This window comes from Protobothrops mucrosquamatus, unplaced genomic scaffold (genome assembly GCF_001527695.2).
Source record: "Protobothrops mucrosquamatus isolate PMUCROS unplaced genomic scaffold, P.Mucros_1.0 scaffold3943, whole genome shotgun sequence".
Lineage (NCBI taxonomy): Eukaryota > Metazoa > Chordata > Lepidosauria > Squamata > Viperidae > Protobothrops > Protobothrops mucrosquamatus.
The window spans coordinates 1-19971 of NW_015389886.1; the positions used below are offsets into that span (position 1 = coordinate 1).

At 41.9% G+C, this 19971-nt stretch overlaps 2 protein-coding genes across 2 annotated transcripts in view; one reads left to right on the top strand and one right to left on the bottom strand.

Moving 5' to 3' along the window:
• Window positions 1-742: 742 nt before the first annotated feature.
• The window catches only part of LOC107298405 (conserved oligomeric Golgi complex subunit 5-like), a gene marked incomplete at both ends in the record, with an annotated part of 119479 nt that continues 100250 nt past the window's right edge, over window positions 743-19971 (top strand). Inside the window, 4 exons of the mRNA XM_015827781.1 lie at window positions 743-800; window positions 6616-6670; window positions 6749-6818; window positions 12312-12432. Coding sequence (XP_015683267.1) covers window positions 743-800; window positions 6616-6670; window positions 6749-6818; window positions 12312-12432 — 304 coding nt within the window. The remainder of the gene's footprint in view (window positions 801-6615; window positions 6671-6748; window positions 6819-12311; window positions 12433-19971) is intronic.
• Window positions 19283-19971, bottom strand: part of LOC107298404 (G-protein coupled receptor 22-like) — a 1546-nt gene continuing 857 nt past the window's right edge. Inside the window, exon 2 of the mRNA XM_015827780.1 lies at window positions 19283-19965. Within this exon, the coding sequence (XP_015683266.1) occupies window positions 19283-19965 (683 nt within the window). The remainder of the gene's footprint in view (window positions 19966-19971) is intronic.

The window sequence follows — 19971 nt, forward strand, 5'->3', positions numbered from 1 at the left end:
GTATTCCAGGCGTGGTCTTACTAGGGTTTTATAAAGTGGTACTAGTACTTTGCGTGTTCTTGATTCTATCCTTCTGTTTATACAACCCAGGATTGTATTAGCTTTTTTGGTTGCTGCTGCACACAGCTGGCTCATAGTCAAGTGATCGTCCACTAGGACTCCAAGGTCCTCTCACAGTTACTGTTTTTAAGCCAGGTCTCGCCCAATCTGTATTCGTGCCTTTGGTTTTTCCTGCCTAAATGTAAGACTTTGCTTTTCTCCACAGTGAAACTCAGTATCTATCTATTATTTTTCTGTCCGTCCGTCCGTCTGTCCATTCATCTATCCATTATCTGTCTGTCTATCCATCTGTCCATCCATCCATTATCTGTCTCTGTCTGTCTGTCTCTCTCTCTCTGTATCTACCTACCTACCTATCATCTACCTATCATCTACCTTTCTGCCTATTTATGTAGTTTACATAGTTTACATATATTGCAAACATGAGTCTTGGGAGTTTACAATACAACACTTAAAAATAGGTCTAAAATGACACTTAAAAATAACCCAACATGAATATAAATGAAGGAGAATGGACCAATATCCTATACATAACACCACCACTTTGTAGGCTCCCTATTTCCATGGGATCCTCAAGCTTGTTGGGAAATCCATGGTTTGAGAGGCCAATAGGGTCTTTTTAAATACTTTTAAAATCTAAATTACTTTTTAAAGCTTCTGATTGATACTTTTCACTTTACAGGTAGTTGCGAGGCATGAGGACTTGCTGGCACAAGCAACTGGCATAGAGTCTTTGGAAGGTAAGCAAGTTTCGTTTATTGGAAGCTTATGCATCAGTGTGCATCAGTATTATGTTTTAAACCAGGCATGTCAAACTGCCGTCACGCCGAAACCGCACCCACCCCATTGCCGGCAATGGGGAGAAAAAGCCACGTGACGTCGCGAGTTTGACATGCCAGTTTGAAACCATTGTTTCTCAACCTTCCGAACTTTAAGCTGTGTGGACTTCAACTCCCAGAATTCCCCAGCCAGCAGAATTGTGGAAGTTGAGGTCCACACAGCTTAAAAGTTCACAAGATTGAGAAACACTTTGCTAAATCCGTCTCCAAAGTGGTATTTTTTTTTGGTGCGTCATTTAGGGACTTGGTAAATAAAAAAATTACAAAAGTCTCAGTAGAGAAAAAGCAATATGCATCCCCAATCAGTCCTCATAAATTATATCTTAAATATCTAGATTATGTGTTTGTGTTTTGGTTTCTATTAATGCATTAATGCAACACAGGCAGCTTAATGTTCAGAAAGCGGCCGTAAGTGTGGAAAATGGTCATCCGTCCCTTTTTTTAGTGACTTATCTAACCTTGAACGGTCACTAAACAAATAGTCGTAAGTCGAGGACTACAACTCTGTTCTGTTTTTGGCCCCTTTCATACTTATTTATGTTGCCAGCAGATGGAGCAGTTCTTAACTGATTTTCCACACCTAACTTTTCTGGCTGTGTGGAAATGTTCTGTATAGAAAAGAACAGAGAAACAATAATATGAACAAGCAATCTATAATACAGATTTGAATAATGGCACTTTTTAAAAAAATAAGAAAGCACTTATAGTACATGAATTATAGTACATTGCAATATTAGGGACAGTGCAGTGGTGAATAGGATGTGAAGGATGTGTGTATATAATGTATGTTCTTATTTTGGTTTTTACTTGTGTGTAGTGTGCACTGTGGGCAGCACTTAATTTTGTTGTGAGTTACAAAGTGATAATAAAGATTATTCTATTCCATTCCATTCCATTCTCTATTCCATTCCATTCCATATTCTATTCTACTCTATTCCATTCCATATTCTATTCCATATTCTATTCTATTCTATTCCATTCCATATTCTATTCCATATTCTATTCTATTCTAGTCCATATTCTATTCTATTCTACTCTATTCTATTCTATTCCATTTCATTCCATTCTATTCCATTCCATTCCGTTCCATATTCTATTCTAGTCCATATTCTATTCTACTCTATTCTATTCCATTCCATTCCATATTCTATTCCATATTCTATTGTATTCTATTCTAGTCCATATTCTAGTCCATATTCTATTCTACTCTATTCCATTCTATTCTATTCTATTCCATATTCCCCATTCTATTCTATTCTATTCTATTCTATTCTATTCTATTCTATTCTATTCTATTCTATTCTATTCTATTCCATATTCTATTCCTATTCTATTCCTATTCTATTCTATTCTATTCTATTCTATTCTATTCCATATTCTATTCCTATTCCATTCCATTCTATTCTATTCTATTCTATTCCATATTCTATTCCTATTCCATTCCATTCTATTCTATTCTATTCTATTCTATTCTATTCCATATTCTATTCTATTCCATATTCTGTTCTGTTCTATTCCATTCTATTCTTTCCATTCCATTCCACTCCTTTCCACTCCATTCTACTCCATTCCATTCCTTTCCATCCATTCTATTGCATTCCATTCTATTCTATTCTTCATTCCGTTCCATTCTCTTCCATTCCGTTCCTTCCCTTCTACTCCATTCCATTCCATTCTGTTCTTTCCAATCCTTCCCTTTCCTTCCCATCCCATCCCATCCCTTCTATTCTATTCCATTCTACTCCATTCTATTCATTCCTTTCCTTTCTCCATACTCCACACTCCACATTCCAGGCTCCAGCTGTTTCAGCCTCCGAAATGCGCCAGTTTTCAGACTGAAAACTTTGAACAGCCCTGGGAGAGATATTAGGTGGCCAACCCCACTACATACACTTTCCATTCTGTTCAATAATGCATGATATTGAGTCTGAATCCTGTCTCCGTTATGTGTAAGTGACTAAGCATTGACAAATGTGTGGGCTGACACGTTCTTATTGCTTCATGTCCGTATGCTGAGCCTTCTCGGGTCCATATATAGAATTGGACTCCTACAGAAAAATGACTTTATACTTGCGGTAGCATCTGTAGCCTGGAAGGTACATCTGAAAAAAAAAAATACGTGAAAATGATTGTAGCCTCGTTGGGAGAAAATGAACCAAAAGGGTCTTTTGATAACCGAATGCCGTATAAAAAAATGTTAGTGTTTTCCTGTTTTGCTTGAATTTATTTTTTTCCCCCCATTTGGAAAGATATTTCTGCACGGTTACGAGCTTTTTGCAAACCTGCTCTTATATAATTAACAGGGCTTCCCTTCAGAATCGCTTTCTTTTAAGTCATTTCAGAATTACTTTTAAGTAAAAAAAGAAGGATCTTGACAGGTTTCAGCATTGGGCCCTATCCAGCCAGATGCAGTTCAGTGGCGAGACGAGTTAAGGCCCTGCACTTAGGCAGGAAAAATCAAATGCACAGAATACAGAATAGGTGATACCTGGCTCACCTGTACAGGTAGTCCTTGACTTACGGCCACAATTAAGCCCTAAAAATTCTGTTTTGTTAAGTGAGACATTTGTTAAGTGAGTTTTGCCCCATTTTACGACCTTTCTTGACACAGTTGTTAAGTGAACCACTGCAGTTGATGACAAAAGGTCATCCTATTTCTTCTTAAAAACCTCCAGTGTTGGAGCACCCACCGCTTCTGGAGGCAAGTTGTTCCACTGGTTAATTGTTCTAACTGTCAGGAAGTTTCTCCTTAGTTCTAGGTTGCTTCTCTCCTTGCTTAGTTTCCATCCGTTGCTTCTTGTCCTGCCTTCAGGCGCTTTGGAGAATAGCTTGACCCCCTCTTCTTTGGGGCAGCCCCTGAGAGATTGGAACAAATCTAGTCCAAATACTATTTCAGACAAAGGGTTGTCCAATCTCTTCTTAAAAACCTCCAATGTTGGAGCCCCCAAACTTCTGGTGGCAAGCTGTTCCACTGGTTAATTGTCCTCACTGTTAGGAAGTTTCTCCTTAATTCCAGGTTGCTTCTCTCCTTGATGACTTTCCATCCATTGTTTCTTGTTCTGCCTTCTGATGCTTTTTATATTAACTTAGCAGGTCATTTAATGGTGTTTTTATATTAACTCTAAACTTAGCAGGTCATTTAATAGCAGAGGACCATTTTTTTTGGCTTAATCTAAAGACTAGAGGCTAAAACATACCAGGAACGGTTGCTGGAATTGGGCGTGTCTAGTTTAATGAAGAGAAGGACGAGGGGGGACAGGATAGCGTTCCAATATCTCAGGGGCTGCCCCAAAGAAGAGTGAGTCAAGCTATTCTCCAAAGCACCTGAAGGCAGGACAAGAAGCAACGGATGGAAACTAATCAAGGAGAGAAGCAACCTAGAATTAAGGAGAAACTTTCTGACAGCTAGAACAATTAACCAGTGGAACAACCTGCCTCCAGAAGCGGTGAATGCTCCAACACTGGAGGTTTTAAAGAAGAGACTGGACAGCCATTTGTCTGAAACGGTATAGGGTTTCGTTCTTGAGCAGGGGGTTGGACCAGATGACCACCAAGGTCCCTTCCAATATTATTATTATTATTATTATTATTATTATTATTATTATTNTCGTCGTCGTCGTCGTCATCATAAAGTTGGAAGGGACCTAAGAGGTCATCTAGTCCAACTCCCTGCTCAGGCAGGAAACCCTATACCAGGGGTAGGCAACCTTGGCTCTTTTATGGCTCGTGGACTTCAACTCCCAGAATTCCTGAGCCAGCCATGCTGAGGGGAAAGGGAGAGATTTCCAAGCTGAGCCATGCTGGCTGAGGAATTCTGGGAGTTGAAGTCCACGAGTCATAAAGCGGCCTAGGCCTAGGCCAGAGATAGGTAACCTTGGCTCTTTTATGACTCGTGGACTTCAACTCCCAGAATTCCTGAGCCAGCCACGCTGAGGGGAAAGGGAGAGGTTTCCAAGCTGAGCCAGGCTGGCTCAGGAATTCTGGGAGTTGAAGTCCACGAGCCATAAAAGAGCTGAGGTTGCCTACCCCTGGTCTAGGAGGCTCACCGCTTAGAACAGGAGGACTTAGCACAGGGGTAGGCAACCACGAGTCATAAAGCGGCCTAGGCCTAGGCCAGAGGTAGGCAACCTTGGCTCTTTTATGGCTCGTGGACTTCAACTCCCAGAATTCCTGAGCCAGCCACGCTGAAGGGAAAGGGAGAGATTTCCAAGCTGAGCCATGCTGGCTGAGGAATTCTGGGAGTTGAAGTCCACGAGTCATAAAGCGGCCTAGGCCTAGGCCAGAGATAGGTAACCTTGGCTCTTTTATGACTCGTGGACTTCAACTCCCAGAATTCCTGAGCCAGCCACGCTGAGGGGAAAGGGAGAGGTTTCCAAGCTGAGCCATGTCGGCTCAGGAATTCTGGGAATTGAAGTCCACGAGCCATAAAAGAGCCAAGGTTGCCCATCCCTGCCCTTTACCATTTCAGACAAATGGCTGTCCAGTCTCTTTTTAAAAACTTCCAGTGTTGGAGCATTCACCGCTTCTGGAGGCAGGTTGTTCCACTGGTTAATTGTTCTCACTGTCAGGAAGTTTCTCCTTCGTTCCAGGTTGCTTCTCTCCTTGATTAGTTTCCATCCGTTGCTTCTTGTCCTGCCTTCAGGTGCTTTGGAAAATAGCTTGCCCCCCACTCTTCTCTATGACAGCACCTCAAATATCCTACCATTACCCTCAATTGTCCTTGAAGACAATTCAAGACACGGGATCCAGTGAACGACGGGGGCCTTTCAGCTTGATTTCTCCCCCTTTTTTCCTGCCTCCCCCATCCCTCTGGAAAAGATCCTCAGTGTCTTTTGTTCGCTTCGGCATAATGCTGTACTGTGGATTTTATTTTTTCTTTTGCAGATTTTATATTGCTCGTAAGCTGCTTTAGAAGATTCTTATCCCTAGAAGCCGGCTATAAATAATGGCCTTAAGTAGAAATGCAGTGTTCGCTGTGTGATTAATACCTGAGTCCACAAATCTTTTAAGGTTGACATTAAGCCCAGGAAAATGTCTGAGCTTCTCGTTGTTGCTTTGTCCTGCTAAATATTCCGTGAAGCCCTGTTGATTAGAATGAGACTTGAGCAAATGTGTGTGGGTTTTTGTATAGGTGTGAGAAAAATAACACCCTTTGTGCACCGGACATCATTAGGCTAGTCATTGACTATGAAAATATTTTAAGGTAGCACAGATCGTCCTTGACTTACGGCCGCAATTAAGCACTATGGCTAAGCGAGGCCGTTAAGTGAGTTTTACCCCGTTTTAAGACCTGTCTTGTCACAGTGGTTGTGAATCCCTGCAGTTGTGAAGTTAGTAACCCGGTTGTTAAGTGAATCTGGCTTCCCCCGTTGACTTTGCTTGTCAGAAGGTCGCAAATGGGGATCACGTGACGCCCCCGGGACGCCGCAACCGTCGTAAGTACGAGTCAGTTGCCAAGCCTCTGAATTTTTGATCACGTGACTTCGGGGGGATGCTGCAACGGTCGTAAGTCTGAAAAACAGTCGTAAGTCACTTTTTTTTCAGCGCCGTTGTAACTTTGGTCCCTAAATGAACCGTTGCTAAGTCCAGGGGCTACCTACGTTATGAATTCTGCAATTTCCTAACTTATTTTAAGTTCTTTTTCCTCAACTGGAAAGAGCAGCTTTTCTCTCACGTGAAGCAGTTATTTTGATCTGCTCCTCTGTCTTTTGCGCAGGTGTCCTTGAAATGATGCAGACCAGAATCAGCGCCCTGCAGAGCACTGTTGAGAGGTATGTCATGTTGTTTGGAAGTTTTTACATTCTTCTGCATCGCTCTGGTTTCTAAAACACCGCTCCTTTTTCCGTTAGGATCAAAGCCAAAATTATTGATCCCTACAACAAAATCGTATCCCGCACAGCGCAGTTAGCCAGGCTTCAGGTAAGTTATTCTCTCTTCTCGTTCTCCAGCAATGCTCCTTGTTCTTGTTCTTCTTGTTCTTCTTATCCTTGTTCTTCTTCTTCTTCTTGTTCTTCTTCTTCTTGCTCTTCTTGTTGTTGTTGTTCTTCTTGTTGTTCTTCTTGTTGTTCTTCTTCTCCTCTTCCTCCTCCTTCTCCTCCTCCTCCTCCTTCTTCCTCTTCTTCTTCTTCCTCCTCCTCCTCCTCCTCCATCTTCTTCTTCTTCTTCTTCCTCTTCTTCTTCTCCTCCTCCTCTTCCTCCTCCTCTTTCTCCTCCTCCTCTTCTTCTTCTTCTTCTTCTTCTTCTTCTTCTTCTTCTTCTTCTTCTTCTTCTTCTTCTTCTTCTTCTTCTTCTTCTTCTTCTCCTTCTTCTCCTCCTCCTCCTCCTCCTCCTCCTCCTCCTCCTCCTCCTCCTCTTCTTCTTCTTCTTCTTCTTCTTCTTCTTCTTCTTCTTCTTTTTCTTCTTCTTTTTCTTTTTCTTCTTCTTCTCCTCCTCCTCCTTCTTCCTCTTTTTCTCCTCCTCCTCCTCCTCCTCCTCCTTCCCTTTTGGCTGCAAAATAGTATTTTGAAGAGCTGAAGAGCAATCACTGAGAGGAACAGATGTGAAGGATTTTTTAGAACAGTGTTTGCAACTTCCAGATCAGAGTGAATTAATGATGGACAGAGATAACCGGATGGTTTCTTGGTTGGCTCTACAGGGTTGCTATAGTTACTTGTTGAAAAGGGAAACACTCCCAGAATAAATAATTAAAATCATTGCATAAGAATGGTGAACATTTAAAAAAAAAAATTCCTCCCATGGGGGGGAACCTAAATGCAAGCAGAAAGGAATTTTATGTGGCCAAATTTGTAAAGTGCATTTACATATTTTGTTCAGAGCCTTTCCACATGTAGTTATTCCCTTCACTGCTTTTCAAAGTCCTTCTGGCAAGGCTTGCCTCATTTTAAATCTGCCTATTTGCAGCTTCAGTTTAGAATTTGCTTTTTATTCCTCACTTCCCAAGAATTGCAAATAAAATGCCATATTCTGGGATTCACGGAAACCAAATGGAAAATAGTATTTAGCATTGTGGACATCCACCGAGAACCTCTTTTAAGCCTGACATAATATTAAAAAATTGCTGGGTGTCAATCATCGTTCATTATTGACAGGTTTTTTGGGGGGGGGTTGGTCAAAAAATCCCCGGTATCTCAGAATTAATGTTTTCTCCAGCTTCATGCTATTATATCGTGATTCATGGACATAATTGTCACTTTTTCCAGCCCTAGCAGTAGACTGTAGTAAGGAGTGGGAAGTAAGCCTTATAAAAAGAAGCATTATTTCTTTATGTACAGGTAAGTTTTTAAGAAGAGATTGGACAACCATTTGTCTGAAATGGTATAGGGTTTCCTGCCTGAGGAGGGGGTTGGACTAGAAGACCTCCAAGGTCCCTTCTAACTTTTCTATTCTGTTCTGTTCTATATTCTGTATTCTACATTCCATTCCGTATTCTATCTTATTCTATTCTATCCTATCCTATTCTATTCTATTCTACATTCTATATTTCATTCCGTATTCTGTTCTATTCTACTCTGTTCCGGTCCGTTCCATTATTCTATTCTATTCTATTCTATTCTATTCTATATTCTATATTCTATATTCTATATTCTATATTCTATATTCTATATTCTATTCTATTTTCTATATTCTCTATCCTATCCTATCCCATCCCATCCCATCCCATCCCATCCTCTATTCTATTCTCTATTCTCTATTCTATTCTATTCTATTCTATTCTATTCTATTCTATTCTATTCTATTCTATTCTATTCTCCTATTCTATTCTATATTCCATTCCATTTCGTATTCTCCTCTCTTCTCTTCTCCTTTCTCTCCTCTCCTCTCCTCTCGTTCTGTTCTGTTCCGTTCCATTCCATTATTCTGTTCTGTTCTGTTCCGTATTCTATTCCATCGGCTTAGGACCACAATAAAGCCACAAATTTCTATTGCTAAGGGAGACGTTTGTTAAGTCACTTTTGCTCCATTTTGTGACCTTTCTTGCCACAATTGTTAGGCAGATCACTGCAGGTAAGTTAGTAACACGGTTGTTAAGTGAATCTGGCTTCCCCATTGACTTTGCTTGTCAGAAGGTCGCCAAAGGGGGATCACGGCTGCCCTCATAAATACGAGTCAGTGGCCAAGTGTCTGGATTTTGATCCCGTGTCCACGGGGACGCTGCAGTGGTCGTAAGCGTGAAAAACGGTCCTAAGTCCCCTTTGCCAGTGCCGTTGTAATTTCGAACGGCCATGAAACAACTGTTGTAAGTTGAGCATTACCTGTAGTAAGGAGTAGGAACTGGGCTTTATAAAAAGGCCCATTATTTCTTTCTGCACCCTCTAAGTTCCGCTGTCTTTTCCTTTGGCGCTTTTAAAAACTCTAGGCCCCCTTGATATTTTCCCCAAGATGGCCTTAAGGTGATCATGGTGGTTAAACTGAGCAAAACTGACAAACCTTGACATTTCAGGCTTGTACAGCAAGCTCAACACAATTGTATTTTGCCCGTATCCGTCCAACTGCATCAAGCATTGAGAGAGCTTTTAACAATAGCTCTGTCCTAACATTTTATTCTGCTTGATCGACTCCTTGACGTCTATTTGCTTGTACGATCCTCTGAAAGCTGTAATATGTATTCCCCACCAAACCTGGAGCAGACTCCCTGTTTAACGACGAAGAACATTTTTCATTGATCCCATTCTAGGCTGCATCAACAATGAGTTAAAGTAAAATTATGGTGTTTCCTTTCCCAAGTTGCCATTGACATATACGTCGACACTAAACAGTTCGTTTAATGACCGTTCAAAGTCGAAAACGGCACTGACAAATGTGACTTAGGACCATTTTTCTCACTTAATGACCATTATGTTTCATATGGTTAAGATCTAGATGCTTGGCATCTGACTCGTATTTATGACGGTTGGCCGCATCCCGCGGTCACGTGATCCCCTTTTGCGTCCTTCAGACAAGCAAAGTCAACGGGGAAGCCAGTCGCAACGGCAGCGGTTCACTTAACAAGAAAGGTCTTAAAGTGGGGCAAAATTTACTTAACAAATGTCTTATTTAATGACAGAAATTGTGCGCTCAGTTGGGGTCATAAGCCAGGGACCACCCGTACTTCCCTTTCTAACGTGCTCCCGAGAGGCTACATTAACTGAAAGATCGGTGAAGCATGTTAAAAAAGACAGAAAACCTGGATGAAACCAGAGGGAGTATTTTAGGTAAATGTTAAGTTTAAAAAATAAAAATAGGCCTCTCTTTTCTTCGTGTTGTTTTCCTTGCCAGATTGTTTGTTTGGCTGTTGAAATGCCAGGTTTGTGATACCAAGACCGCTGATTCTCTTTGGCCTTTGAAGGGCCAAAACCCTCATATGAACCAGCAGCCTGTATAGAATCAAAAGTAATAATGATAATGATAATAATAATGATAATGATGATAATAATAATAATAATAATAATAATAATAATAATAATAATAATAATAATAATAATAATAATAATAATAATAATAATAATAATAATAATAATAATAATAATAGAGGTGGAAGGGATCTTGGAGATCATCTACTAGTCCAGGGGTAGACAATCTTGGCTCTTTTATGAGTCGTGGACTTCATCTCCCAGAATTCCTGAGCCAGCATGGCTCAGCTTGGAAACCTCTCCCTTTCCCCTCAGCATGGCTGTCTCAGGAATTCTGGGAGTTGAAGTCCACGAGTCATAAAAGAGCCAAGTTTGCCTACCTCTGGCCTAGGCCTAGGCCAGAGGTAGGCAGCCTTGGCTCTTTTATGACTCGTGGACTTCATCTCCCAGAATTCCTGAGCCAACCACGCTGAGGGGAAAGGGAGAGGTTTCCAAGCTGAGCCGTGCTGGCTCAGGAATTCTGGGAGTTGAAGTCCACGAGTCATGAAGGGCCCATAGTTCCCTCATGCTGGCTCAGGAATTCTGGGAGTTGAAGTCCACAAATCATAAAAGAGCCAAGGTTGCCTACCCCGATCTAGTCCAATCCCCTGCTCAGGCAGGAAACCCTATACCATTTCAGACAAATGGCTGTCCAGTCTCTTCTTAAAAACTTCCAGGGTTGGAGCATTCACCGCTTCTGGAGGCAGGTCGTTCCACTGGTTAATTGTCCTCACTGTCAGGAAGTTTCTCCTTAGTTCTAGGTTGCTTCTCTCCTTGGTTAGTTTCCATCCGTTGCTTCTTGTCCTGCCTTCAGGCGCTTTGGAGAATAGCTTGACTCCCTCTTCTTTGGGGCAGCCCCTGAGATATTGAAACACTGCTATCATGTCCCCCCTCGTCCTTCTCTTCATTAAACTAGACATACCCAATTCCAGCAACCGTTCCTTATATGTGACTAAAAGCAGCTAACGAAATTCTGCTTTTAGAATAATTTTATAGCTGGGATCTTTTAAGTGCCTGCATTTCAAGCCCTTGCATCTTTGAGAAGGCGAATGTATCAGCTATAAAAACATGTAGGAAAGATCAACCCACTTCATTCACCTAATTTGTAGAATTCAAATGCACCCATCTTGGAAAACACAATAGAATGTAATTCTTGCATAGTTCACTTTCCATATTCCTGATGTTTTCCCATCCTTTATGTGACCGGTATGTTTTACACATCCTCGGCCAGCTTAGTTACTCAAAATTTAAATGACATACAAAGGAGAAAATGGTTTGCCTTAAATAACGGATTAAAATTATGATGTTAATTACCATAGAAGGAAATCCCTCTGCTAATAATTGCATATTTATTCAGTGGTGTAACAATTAAAATGTACTGGTTTGGAACTAAATAGAGCCATTATGGCATCGAGGAACATAATCCAAATCCTCTCGTTGTGTAGTCCACAGGTCTTGTACACTGAATGGGTTTAGAACTGCAATTATACTGTGAATGATTTATACTGGTGCCTCTATACACATAATTAAAGTCATTAAGCAAGTTCATTTAGCTGAAGATTTAATAGCAGAAAGCTAGTTGGGTCCCACTTCTCCCTGACGTGTATTTGAAAGTCACGCTACGCTAGTAATTGATGAACAAGCTCCGGGTTTTTAAAGTATTGCTGCAAGGAATAAATTGGAGGCATCCACTTTGGTTTGATATTTGGAGTGTGTGTTGTCTAATCTCTACAGTTTCATCTTGAAATTGTGTGTGTGAGACGCGCACAACATAAGATCAGGCTGAGATTTCTGATCCTGACCAGTTTGGATGAACTAATCCTGGTTGAGATGACATCGGAAACTGATTAGCGAAGACTGCTATGCTGTTGGTCTCCTGGTGAATGAGGAAGGGAAGGGAAGAGAAAGGATAGGAAAGGGAAAAAAAGAAAGGAATAGTGAAAGAAAAGGAAGGGAAAAGCAAAAGGAAAGGAGACAGAAATGAAAACGGAAACGGGAATAATCACCGAACACAGGCTTAATCGATGTTTCCTTCCTTCTCAAGGCTGCCTGCGACTTGCTGAGGAGAATAATACGGATCTTGTACCTCAGCAAAAGACTTCAAGGCCAGCTCCAGGGTGGAAGCCGAGAGATCACCAAAGCTGCTCAGAGTCTCAATGAACTCGGTGAGTCCAGCGGGCTCGTTTTTTAAGATCACGGGTTTGCTAATTGCGAGGGTTTTCCCCTCAGACATAAACCATGACTGATTCGAGGTTGTCTAAACCAGGGCTTTTCAACCTTTTCACCCATTGTACCACTTTTAGGAGACGGCAACATCCGAGTACCTCCAGTCGCCTAGCAAGGTGTCAAAAACCTGATACCCTCCCCCCAAAAAGGAAAAAAGTGATAAAGTACAGTAGTCCTCGACTTACAACAGTTCGCTTAGTGACTGTTCGAAGTTAACAATGGCACTGAAAAAAGTGCGCCCCGAGCCACAGCCGAGCAAGACATCTGCCTGCCCCCCCGGCAGCGCTCTTCCTCCTGTCCGAGGTTTTCATTGTTGTGAGCATTTTTGTTGAGGATTGGCAGTGGGGGTGAGATGGGGGGGTTTGGTCTTTATTTCCCCCGTCTGCTGGGTGGTTGCAGCAGGTTTTGGTCACTTCACATGACCCTGGGACACCTTGGCCGTCATAAATATGAATCGGTTGCTAAGCATCTGAATGTAAATCACAAGACCCTGGAGAGGCTGCAACATTCCAGCTGATCGGCGCTTCTTCTGGGCTCAGCAGAAGCGCCAGGATCAGCGCCGAGCGCCAGCTGGAGCCTGGCGCTGATCCTGGCGCTTCCGCTGAGCCCTGACAGCCCTGCAGGTCCAGCCGTCTCTCGCTCAGGCTTGTGTGCTGCTGCCACCAGTTCAGCTCATTCCCCTCCCCTGCTACCACTTTTCTAGGATGGTCGCGTACCACCTGCCAGGTGCCAATGTACCACAGGTGGTACCCATACCACTGGTTGAAAAGCCCTGGTCTAAACGGAGGCATAGACTCAAAATAAGGTGAAGCACGGGCACCACCTTATAAAGCCTTTGTAGGGCCACACCTGGAATACAGCATCCAGTTGAGGTCACCACATCACAAAAAAGAGGTTGAGACTTTGGGAAAAAGTGCAGAGAAGAGCAACTAAGACGATTGAAGGCCCGGAGATCAAAACATATGAAGAACGGTTGCCGGAATTGGGTCTGGCTGGTCTACAGAAATGAAGGACATGATAGCCGTCTTCCAATATTTGAGGGGCTGCCACAAAGAAGAGGGGGGTCTGTGTCAACAATTTCCCAAAGTACCAGAAAACAAGATGAAAAACGATGGAAACTAATCAAGGAGAGAAGCAACCTGGAATTAAGGAGAAACTTCCTAAGAGTGAGGACAATTAACCAGTGGAATGGCTTTGCCTTCAGAGGTTGTGGCTGCTTCATCGCTGGAGGTTTTCAAGAAAAGACTGGACAGCCACTTGTCTGAAATAATAGTAGTAATAATAATAATAATAATAATAATAATAGTAGTAGTAGTAGTAAAGTTGGAAGGGACCTTGGAGGTCATCTAGTCCAACCCCCTGCTCAGGCAGGAAACCCTATACCATTTCGGACAAATGGCTGTCCAGTCTCTTCTTAAACACTGTCCAGTGTTGGAGCATTCACCGCTTCTGGAGGCAGGTTGTTCCACTGGTTATATAGGGACTCCTATATGATATAGGGACTTCTGCTTGAGCAGGGGGCTGGACTAGAAGACCTCCAAGGTCCCTTCCAGCTTGATTCTGATTCTGATTCTAAAGTGGGTTTCTTTTTCTTCGAAAAGTTGGACCAAATGAGTCTCTGGAGGTTAGCTGAAGTTGTCCTTTCATTGAGCAGGTGAATCTCTTTAGAGTACGTCTAGTCCTCGGCTTAACAACCATTTATTTAAGGATCATTCGAAGTTACAAGGACAGTTGGGAAAAAAAGTGGCTTATGACCGTTGTCGTGGGAGAAAAGAAACTTGCCAGATCAGTTTTAGATATTGTGGACTTTGTTGGCATGCTGTACAGGTCGTCCTCATTTTACGGCCACAAGTGGGCCCAAAATTTCTATCGCTAAGCGAGGCATCGGTTAAGTGGGCTTGGCTCCCGTTTTACGACCTTTCCTGCCACGGTTACGAAGTGAATCGCCGCCGTTGTTAAATTAGTAACCCGGTTGTTAAGTGAATCCGGCATCCCCTCGTTGACTTTGCTTGTCAGAAGGTCGCAAAAGGGGATCACGTGACCCCCCCCCAGGACACTGCGACCGTCATAAATATGAACCAGTTGCCGGGCGTCTGGATTTTGCTTGTGTGAACACAGGGATGGTAAGTGTGAAAACGGGCCTAAGTCACTTGTTCAGTGCCACTGTAACGGTCATTAAAAGAACGGTTGTAAGTTGAGAACTACCCGCGCGTACGATTTTTTTTTTTTAAAAAAGGGAAAAATCACATAAAGTACTTTATGTAACAACGGTAAGGAATTCTCCTCCGCACAAAGACTCATCTTTGTCAGTTTCTCAGCTCCGGTTGGCCTTCATTTTAACTGGGGATTATTGATGTGGTGTCACTGAAAACTGGCAGCTCCGCACTGATTAGAATTGCAAGTGTGTCTTTTTGTCGCTTGGCAGATTCTTCTCCTGCAAAAGGATGTTTGAAAAAACCTTGAATCAGAAGTTAATGTGTCTGACGCAGGGGATGGTGTTGAATTGCAAACTTGAAAACTCGGGTGTAGCGGGAAAGCCGAGGGACTCTACGTTTTCAGCAAATCAAAGTAATTGCCTCAAATCAAGTTAATCCTGGGGTGATAACCAATTTGCAGTGAAATGGCGAAGGAAGTAATATTAAATGTGCATTGCTTGCTTGCTCGTCTTTTTCTTGTCCCGCAAATCTGTTTGATAGGCTTTGGGGGAAAAGCGTCGCTCCTTGGTGGTGCGATTTTATACAAAATTAACTTAAAATTTAATTTTCCTCTAAAAGTCTTTAAAAAGGCTTTACTTATTCTAAATAATAAATAGCTGCTTCGTCACTGCTCTGTTGAAAGGGAATTAGGGTTGTCTAGTTTCAGCTTTTAGATTGCCTCAAAACAAACTTTTAAGATGGATATTTTGTCTTCGTCAGAATAGAATTTATTCTTGAACTTGTGAACTTTTGAAAATGGAAGCAAAGGCACTCTTGCTCATTAATTAATTAATCAATCAATCAATCAGAGAGTTGCTAGAGCAGACAGTATGCAATTTTTCCTTAGATCTCATAATTTACTACATTTAATGAAGGAATATTATTATTATTATTATTATTATTTATTATTTATTGAATTTATATACCGCCCTATCTCCCTTACGGGACTCAGGGCGGTGAACAGGCGATAATAAAAACCACGATAAATATACACAAATTTCTGTTCTAAAATCAAATTAACCAGTGGTTCTTCTTTGAACCACTGTCTCTCCTTCCTTATGACAAACATAAACATCTTTATTTATTTTTCTTTGACCCTCTTACGAAATAATTCAGTCATGATATCACAGGGGGTATGGGGGCATCTAGAGAGTTTTAAAAAAAAGTCAAGATGGTATAAAAAGCTCGGCTGCCATCTTGATTTTTTTTTTTTTTTAACCATATGCCATGGATATTGATCAGCTCCATCCATGAGTGTGCCATCGATTTTGTTCCTGGCACTTTTCCGTAGGAAAGATTAGCACGGAAATGAAATTGACAGCCTTCGATGTTTTCTAATGGAGCATCTGTGGAATATGATCACTGCTATCTTTGAACTAGTTCATGTTTTTTTTTTTTTTTGAAAGAAAATTGGGCTATGGTTTTCCCAGTGGCAATGTATGGCTGTGAAAGTTGGACCATAAGAAAGGCTGAGCGCCAAAGAATGGAGGCCTTTGAACTATGGTTAGTAGCAACTGTGAGAGGGACCTCGGAGTCCTAGTGTACGATCCCTTAAATAGGAGCCAGCCGTGTGCTGCAGCTGCCAAAAAAGCCAACACGGTGCTGGGCTGCATTAACAGAGGGAGAGAATCAAGATCACGTGAAGTATTAATACCACTTTACAAGGCCTTGGTAAGGCCACACTTGGAATACTGCATCCAGTTTTGGTCACCACTATGTAAAAAAGATGCTGGGACTCTAGAAAGAGTACAGAGAAGAGCAACAAAGATGACTAGGGGACTGGAGGCTAAAACATATAAGGAACGGTTGCTGGAACTGGGTATGTCTAGTTTAACGAAGAGAAGGACGAGGGGGGACATGATAGCAGTGTTCCAGTATCTCAGGGGCTGCCCCAAAGAAGAGGGAGTCAAGCCATTCTCCAAAGCACCTGAAAGTAGAACAAGAAGCAACAGATGGAAACTAACCAAAGAGAGAAGCAACCTGGAACTAAGCAGAAACTTCCTGACAGTGAGAACAATTAACCAGTGGAACAACCTGCCTCCAGAAGCGGTGAATGCTCCAACCCTGGAAGTTTTTAAGAAGAGACTGGACAGCCATCTGTCTGAAATGGTGTAGGGTTCCTGCCTGAGCAGGGGGTTGGACTCGATGACCTCCAAGGTCCCTTCCAACTTTATTATTATTATTATTATTATTATTATTATTATTATTATTATTATTATTATTATTATTATTATTATTATTATTATTATTATTATTATTATTATTGACTCCTGCGAGTCCCCTGGACTGCAAGGCGTTCAAACCGGTCAGTCCTAGAGGAGATCAACCCTGACTGCTCTTTAGAAGGCCAGATCCTGAAGCTGAAACTCAAGTCCTTTGGCCACCTAATGAGAAGGAAGGACTCACTGGAGAAGAGCCTGATGCTGGGAAAGATGGAGGGCAAGAGAAGAAGGGGATGACAGAGAAGGAGGTGGCTGGATGGAGTCCCTGAAGCAGTAGGCGGGAGCTTCAATATGGTAGAGGACAGGAAGGCCTGGAGGAACGTTGTCCATGGGGTCGCGATGGGTCAGACACGACTTCACAACTAACAACAACAACAAACACTATCTGACCAGATCCATGTGTGTGTAGAGTTCAAGCTACTACTTCATTGCATTCTGCCTATAATACAGGAATCTTCCCGATCCTTTGCGAATTAACTAGGAAAACATTTTAGGATAGTACAGGTAGCCCTCTACTCACACAATTTAGCCCAACATTACTGTTGCTAAGCGAGACAGTTGTTAAGTGATTTTTTTTTGCCCCATTTTACAACCTTTTTTGCCACAGTTAAGTGAATCACTGCAGCTGCCAAGTTAGTAACAACGGTTGTTAAGTAACTCTGGCTTGCCCGTTGACTTTGCTTGGCAGAAGGGCGCAAAAGGGGGGGTCAGGTGACCCTCTCGGGACGCTGCGACCGTCATAAATATGAACCGGTTGCCAAGCTTCTGAATTTTAATCGCGGGACCATGGGAACGTCGCAGTGGTCGTAAGCTAGGAAAGCAGCCCTAAGTCACTTTTCCCAGGGCTGTTGTAAGTTCAAATGGTCACTAAATGAATGGCTGTAAATTGTGGACTACTTGTAATACAGTTACTCAGCAAACATATCTGCAATTGAGCCCAAAATCTATGTTGCTGAGTGAGAAATTTGTTAAGTGAATTTTGCCCCATTTTACGACCTTTCTCGCCACGCTTGATAAGTGAGTCGCTGTAGTTCTTAAGTTAGCAACCCGGTTGTTAAGTGAATTTGGCTTCCTCGTTGATTTTGCTTGTCAGAAGGTCCGCAAAAGGGGAGCACAACACCCCGGGACACTGCAACCGTCATAAATATGAGTCAGTTGACATTGGGTCAATTACCAGGAGATTGTGAATTCTAGTCCTGCCTTAGCCCTGAAAGCCAGCTGGGTGACATTGGATCAATCATCAGGAGATTGTGAGTTCTAGTCCTGCCTTAGCCATGAAAGCCACCTAGGTGACTCTCGGCCCAACCCACCTCACAGGGTTGTTTTGTTGTGGGGAAAATATGAGGAGGAAGCTGTGTTGGATATGTTCACCACCTTGAGTTATTTGTAGAACTAATAAAGGCAGGATACAAATGAATAAATAGAATTAATATGGAAAAGTAGCCAAACACCTTTGGCATTTCTTCTTGTCTTGAACTGAGGTTTTTGATTTGGCAAAACATTTTGGCCTTATCAACTCCAGTTTGGCTTAGGAATATGAACAAGCAGTTTAGCAGTGTATAAAAATCACATTTCTGGACCGAAACATTGATCTATATAAGCACTTGAAGAATCCTTTAAAACACGCAAGCAGTAGATAAATTCACTCCTGTTACCCAAACAGAAATTTAGGAAGAATTAAAAATAATTACAATTTAAAAAATTCTTATTTGTACAGCAGTCTTTCACTTATTTAAAATCAAACTTCTCTCAGGCTGACTTTTATATAGATATATAAAAAAACCCATAATACCCTTCTGATGAAAATTATTTGTAAAGGCATATATTGCGGCTCCAAATAATAGCGTACCTTGAACTCACAAAGCTGCTGGTAATTACTTGGGGCACATAGCTTATAATTTTAGGCTTACAACTATAGTTGAGAAAAAGTTTTCAATTCATTATCAGAAACCCGAATACTGTGCCAAAACAGGGCAGCTAATAAGTCTTAACCGGTGCGCGCTATTTCTCTGGCCCAAAGTTTTAAAACAAAGCTTTACATATTTACAGCAAAATAGACATTTTTTTGAAAAGTGACCACTATTTTAAGGCTTTTCTTGTTAGAAAATATTTACTTAAATGTATATTAGAGGACAGAGTATTGACAAAATATAACCATGGTTTTACGCTTAACAAACCGCCATGCAACACACATTTTTGAATAATGAGGAAATAAATACACAGCTCTGATCTGTTTAAATGCATTTTTCAAACCATTACAGTCCGGTTTAATGTTTCCTCTCCCTTTTTTTAAAAAAAAAAATGTATTTGGCAGTCGTGGTTTATCCTTGACTCCCCCCCCCCTCTTAAAATAATCCTGCGGATACGGGAATCTAGTCCGTAACAACTTGAGGTACTAAACACTTCTGCCTCACTTCGTTGTCTTCAAAAGTGATGGCCTTGCTTCTCTTGGGCTCAATCCATGAGTTGTGTATCACAGCGCTGTTGGGAATTGGGTCCGCTTCCACTATGGAGACGACGCGTTTTTTCATTTTGCTTTTCAAAACTTTTTGAAATTTCTGTCGGGTGAAGGCGTACAGGAGAGGGTGGAAGATGGTGGTCCCATAGGCCATGACTAGAAAACACAGCCTCAACTTGACCAAAAGGTCACTTGGGCCCGAACATAAAATGATCGTGTTTAAAACGGTGATCGGTGTCCAACAGAGAACAAAAGTTGATATGATTAACAGCGACATGCGGAAGACTCTTTTCTGCCTTTCGCGGCGTTCCCGGTGTCTCTTGACCGCCCGCCGTAGAGCAATGATAACCGAAACAGAAGTCCTTACCCCAAAGACCACATTTCTGCCTCCGCTGGCTTGCGACGCTTCGGTGGGTTCCTGTTGCGTAGCCAAGGAAATGGTCTTCTTTTTGACTTTTTTCTTCGGCCCCGTGGAAAACCGTGTGCCTATTCGGATGTTCAGGGCCTGAAGTATTTTGCTGTAGGTAATGAGCATCACCACCACCGTGAAAAAGAAGATGGGGATTTGCACCAACAGGTGATAGTACATGCCCAGTTCTGTGT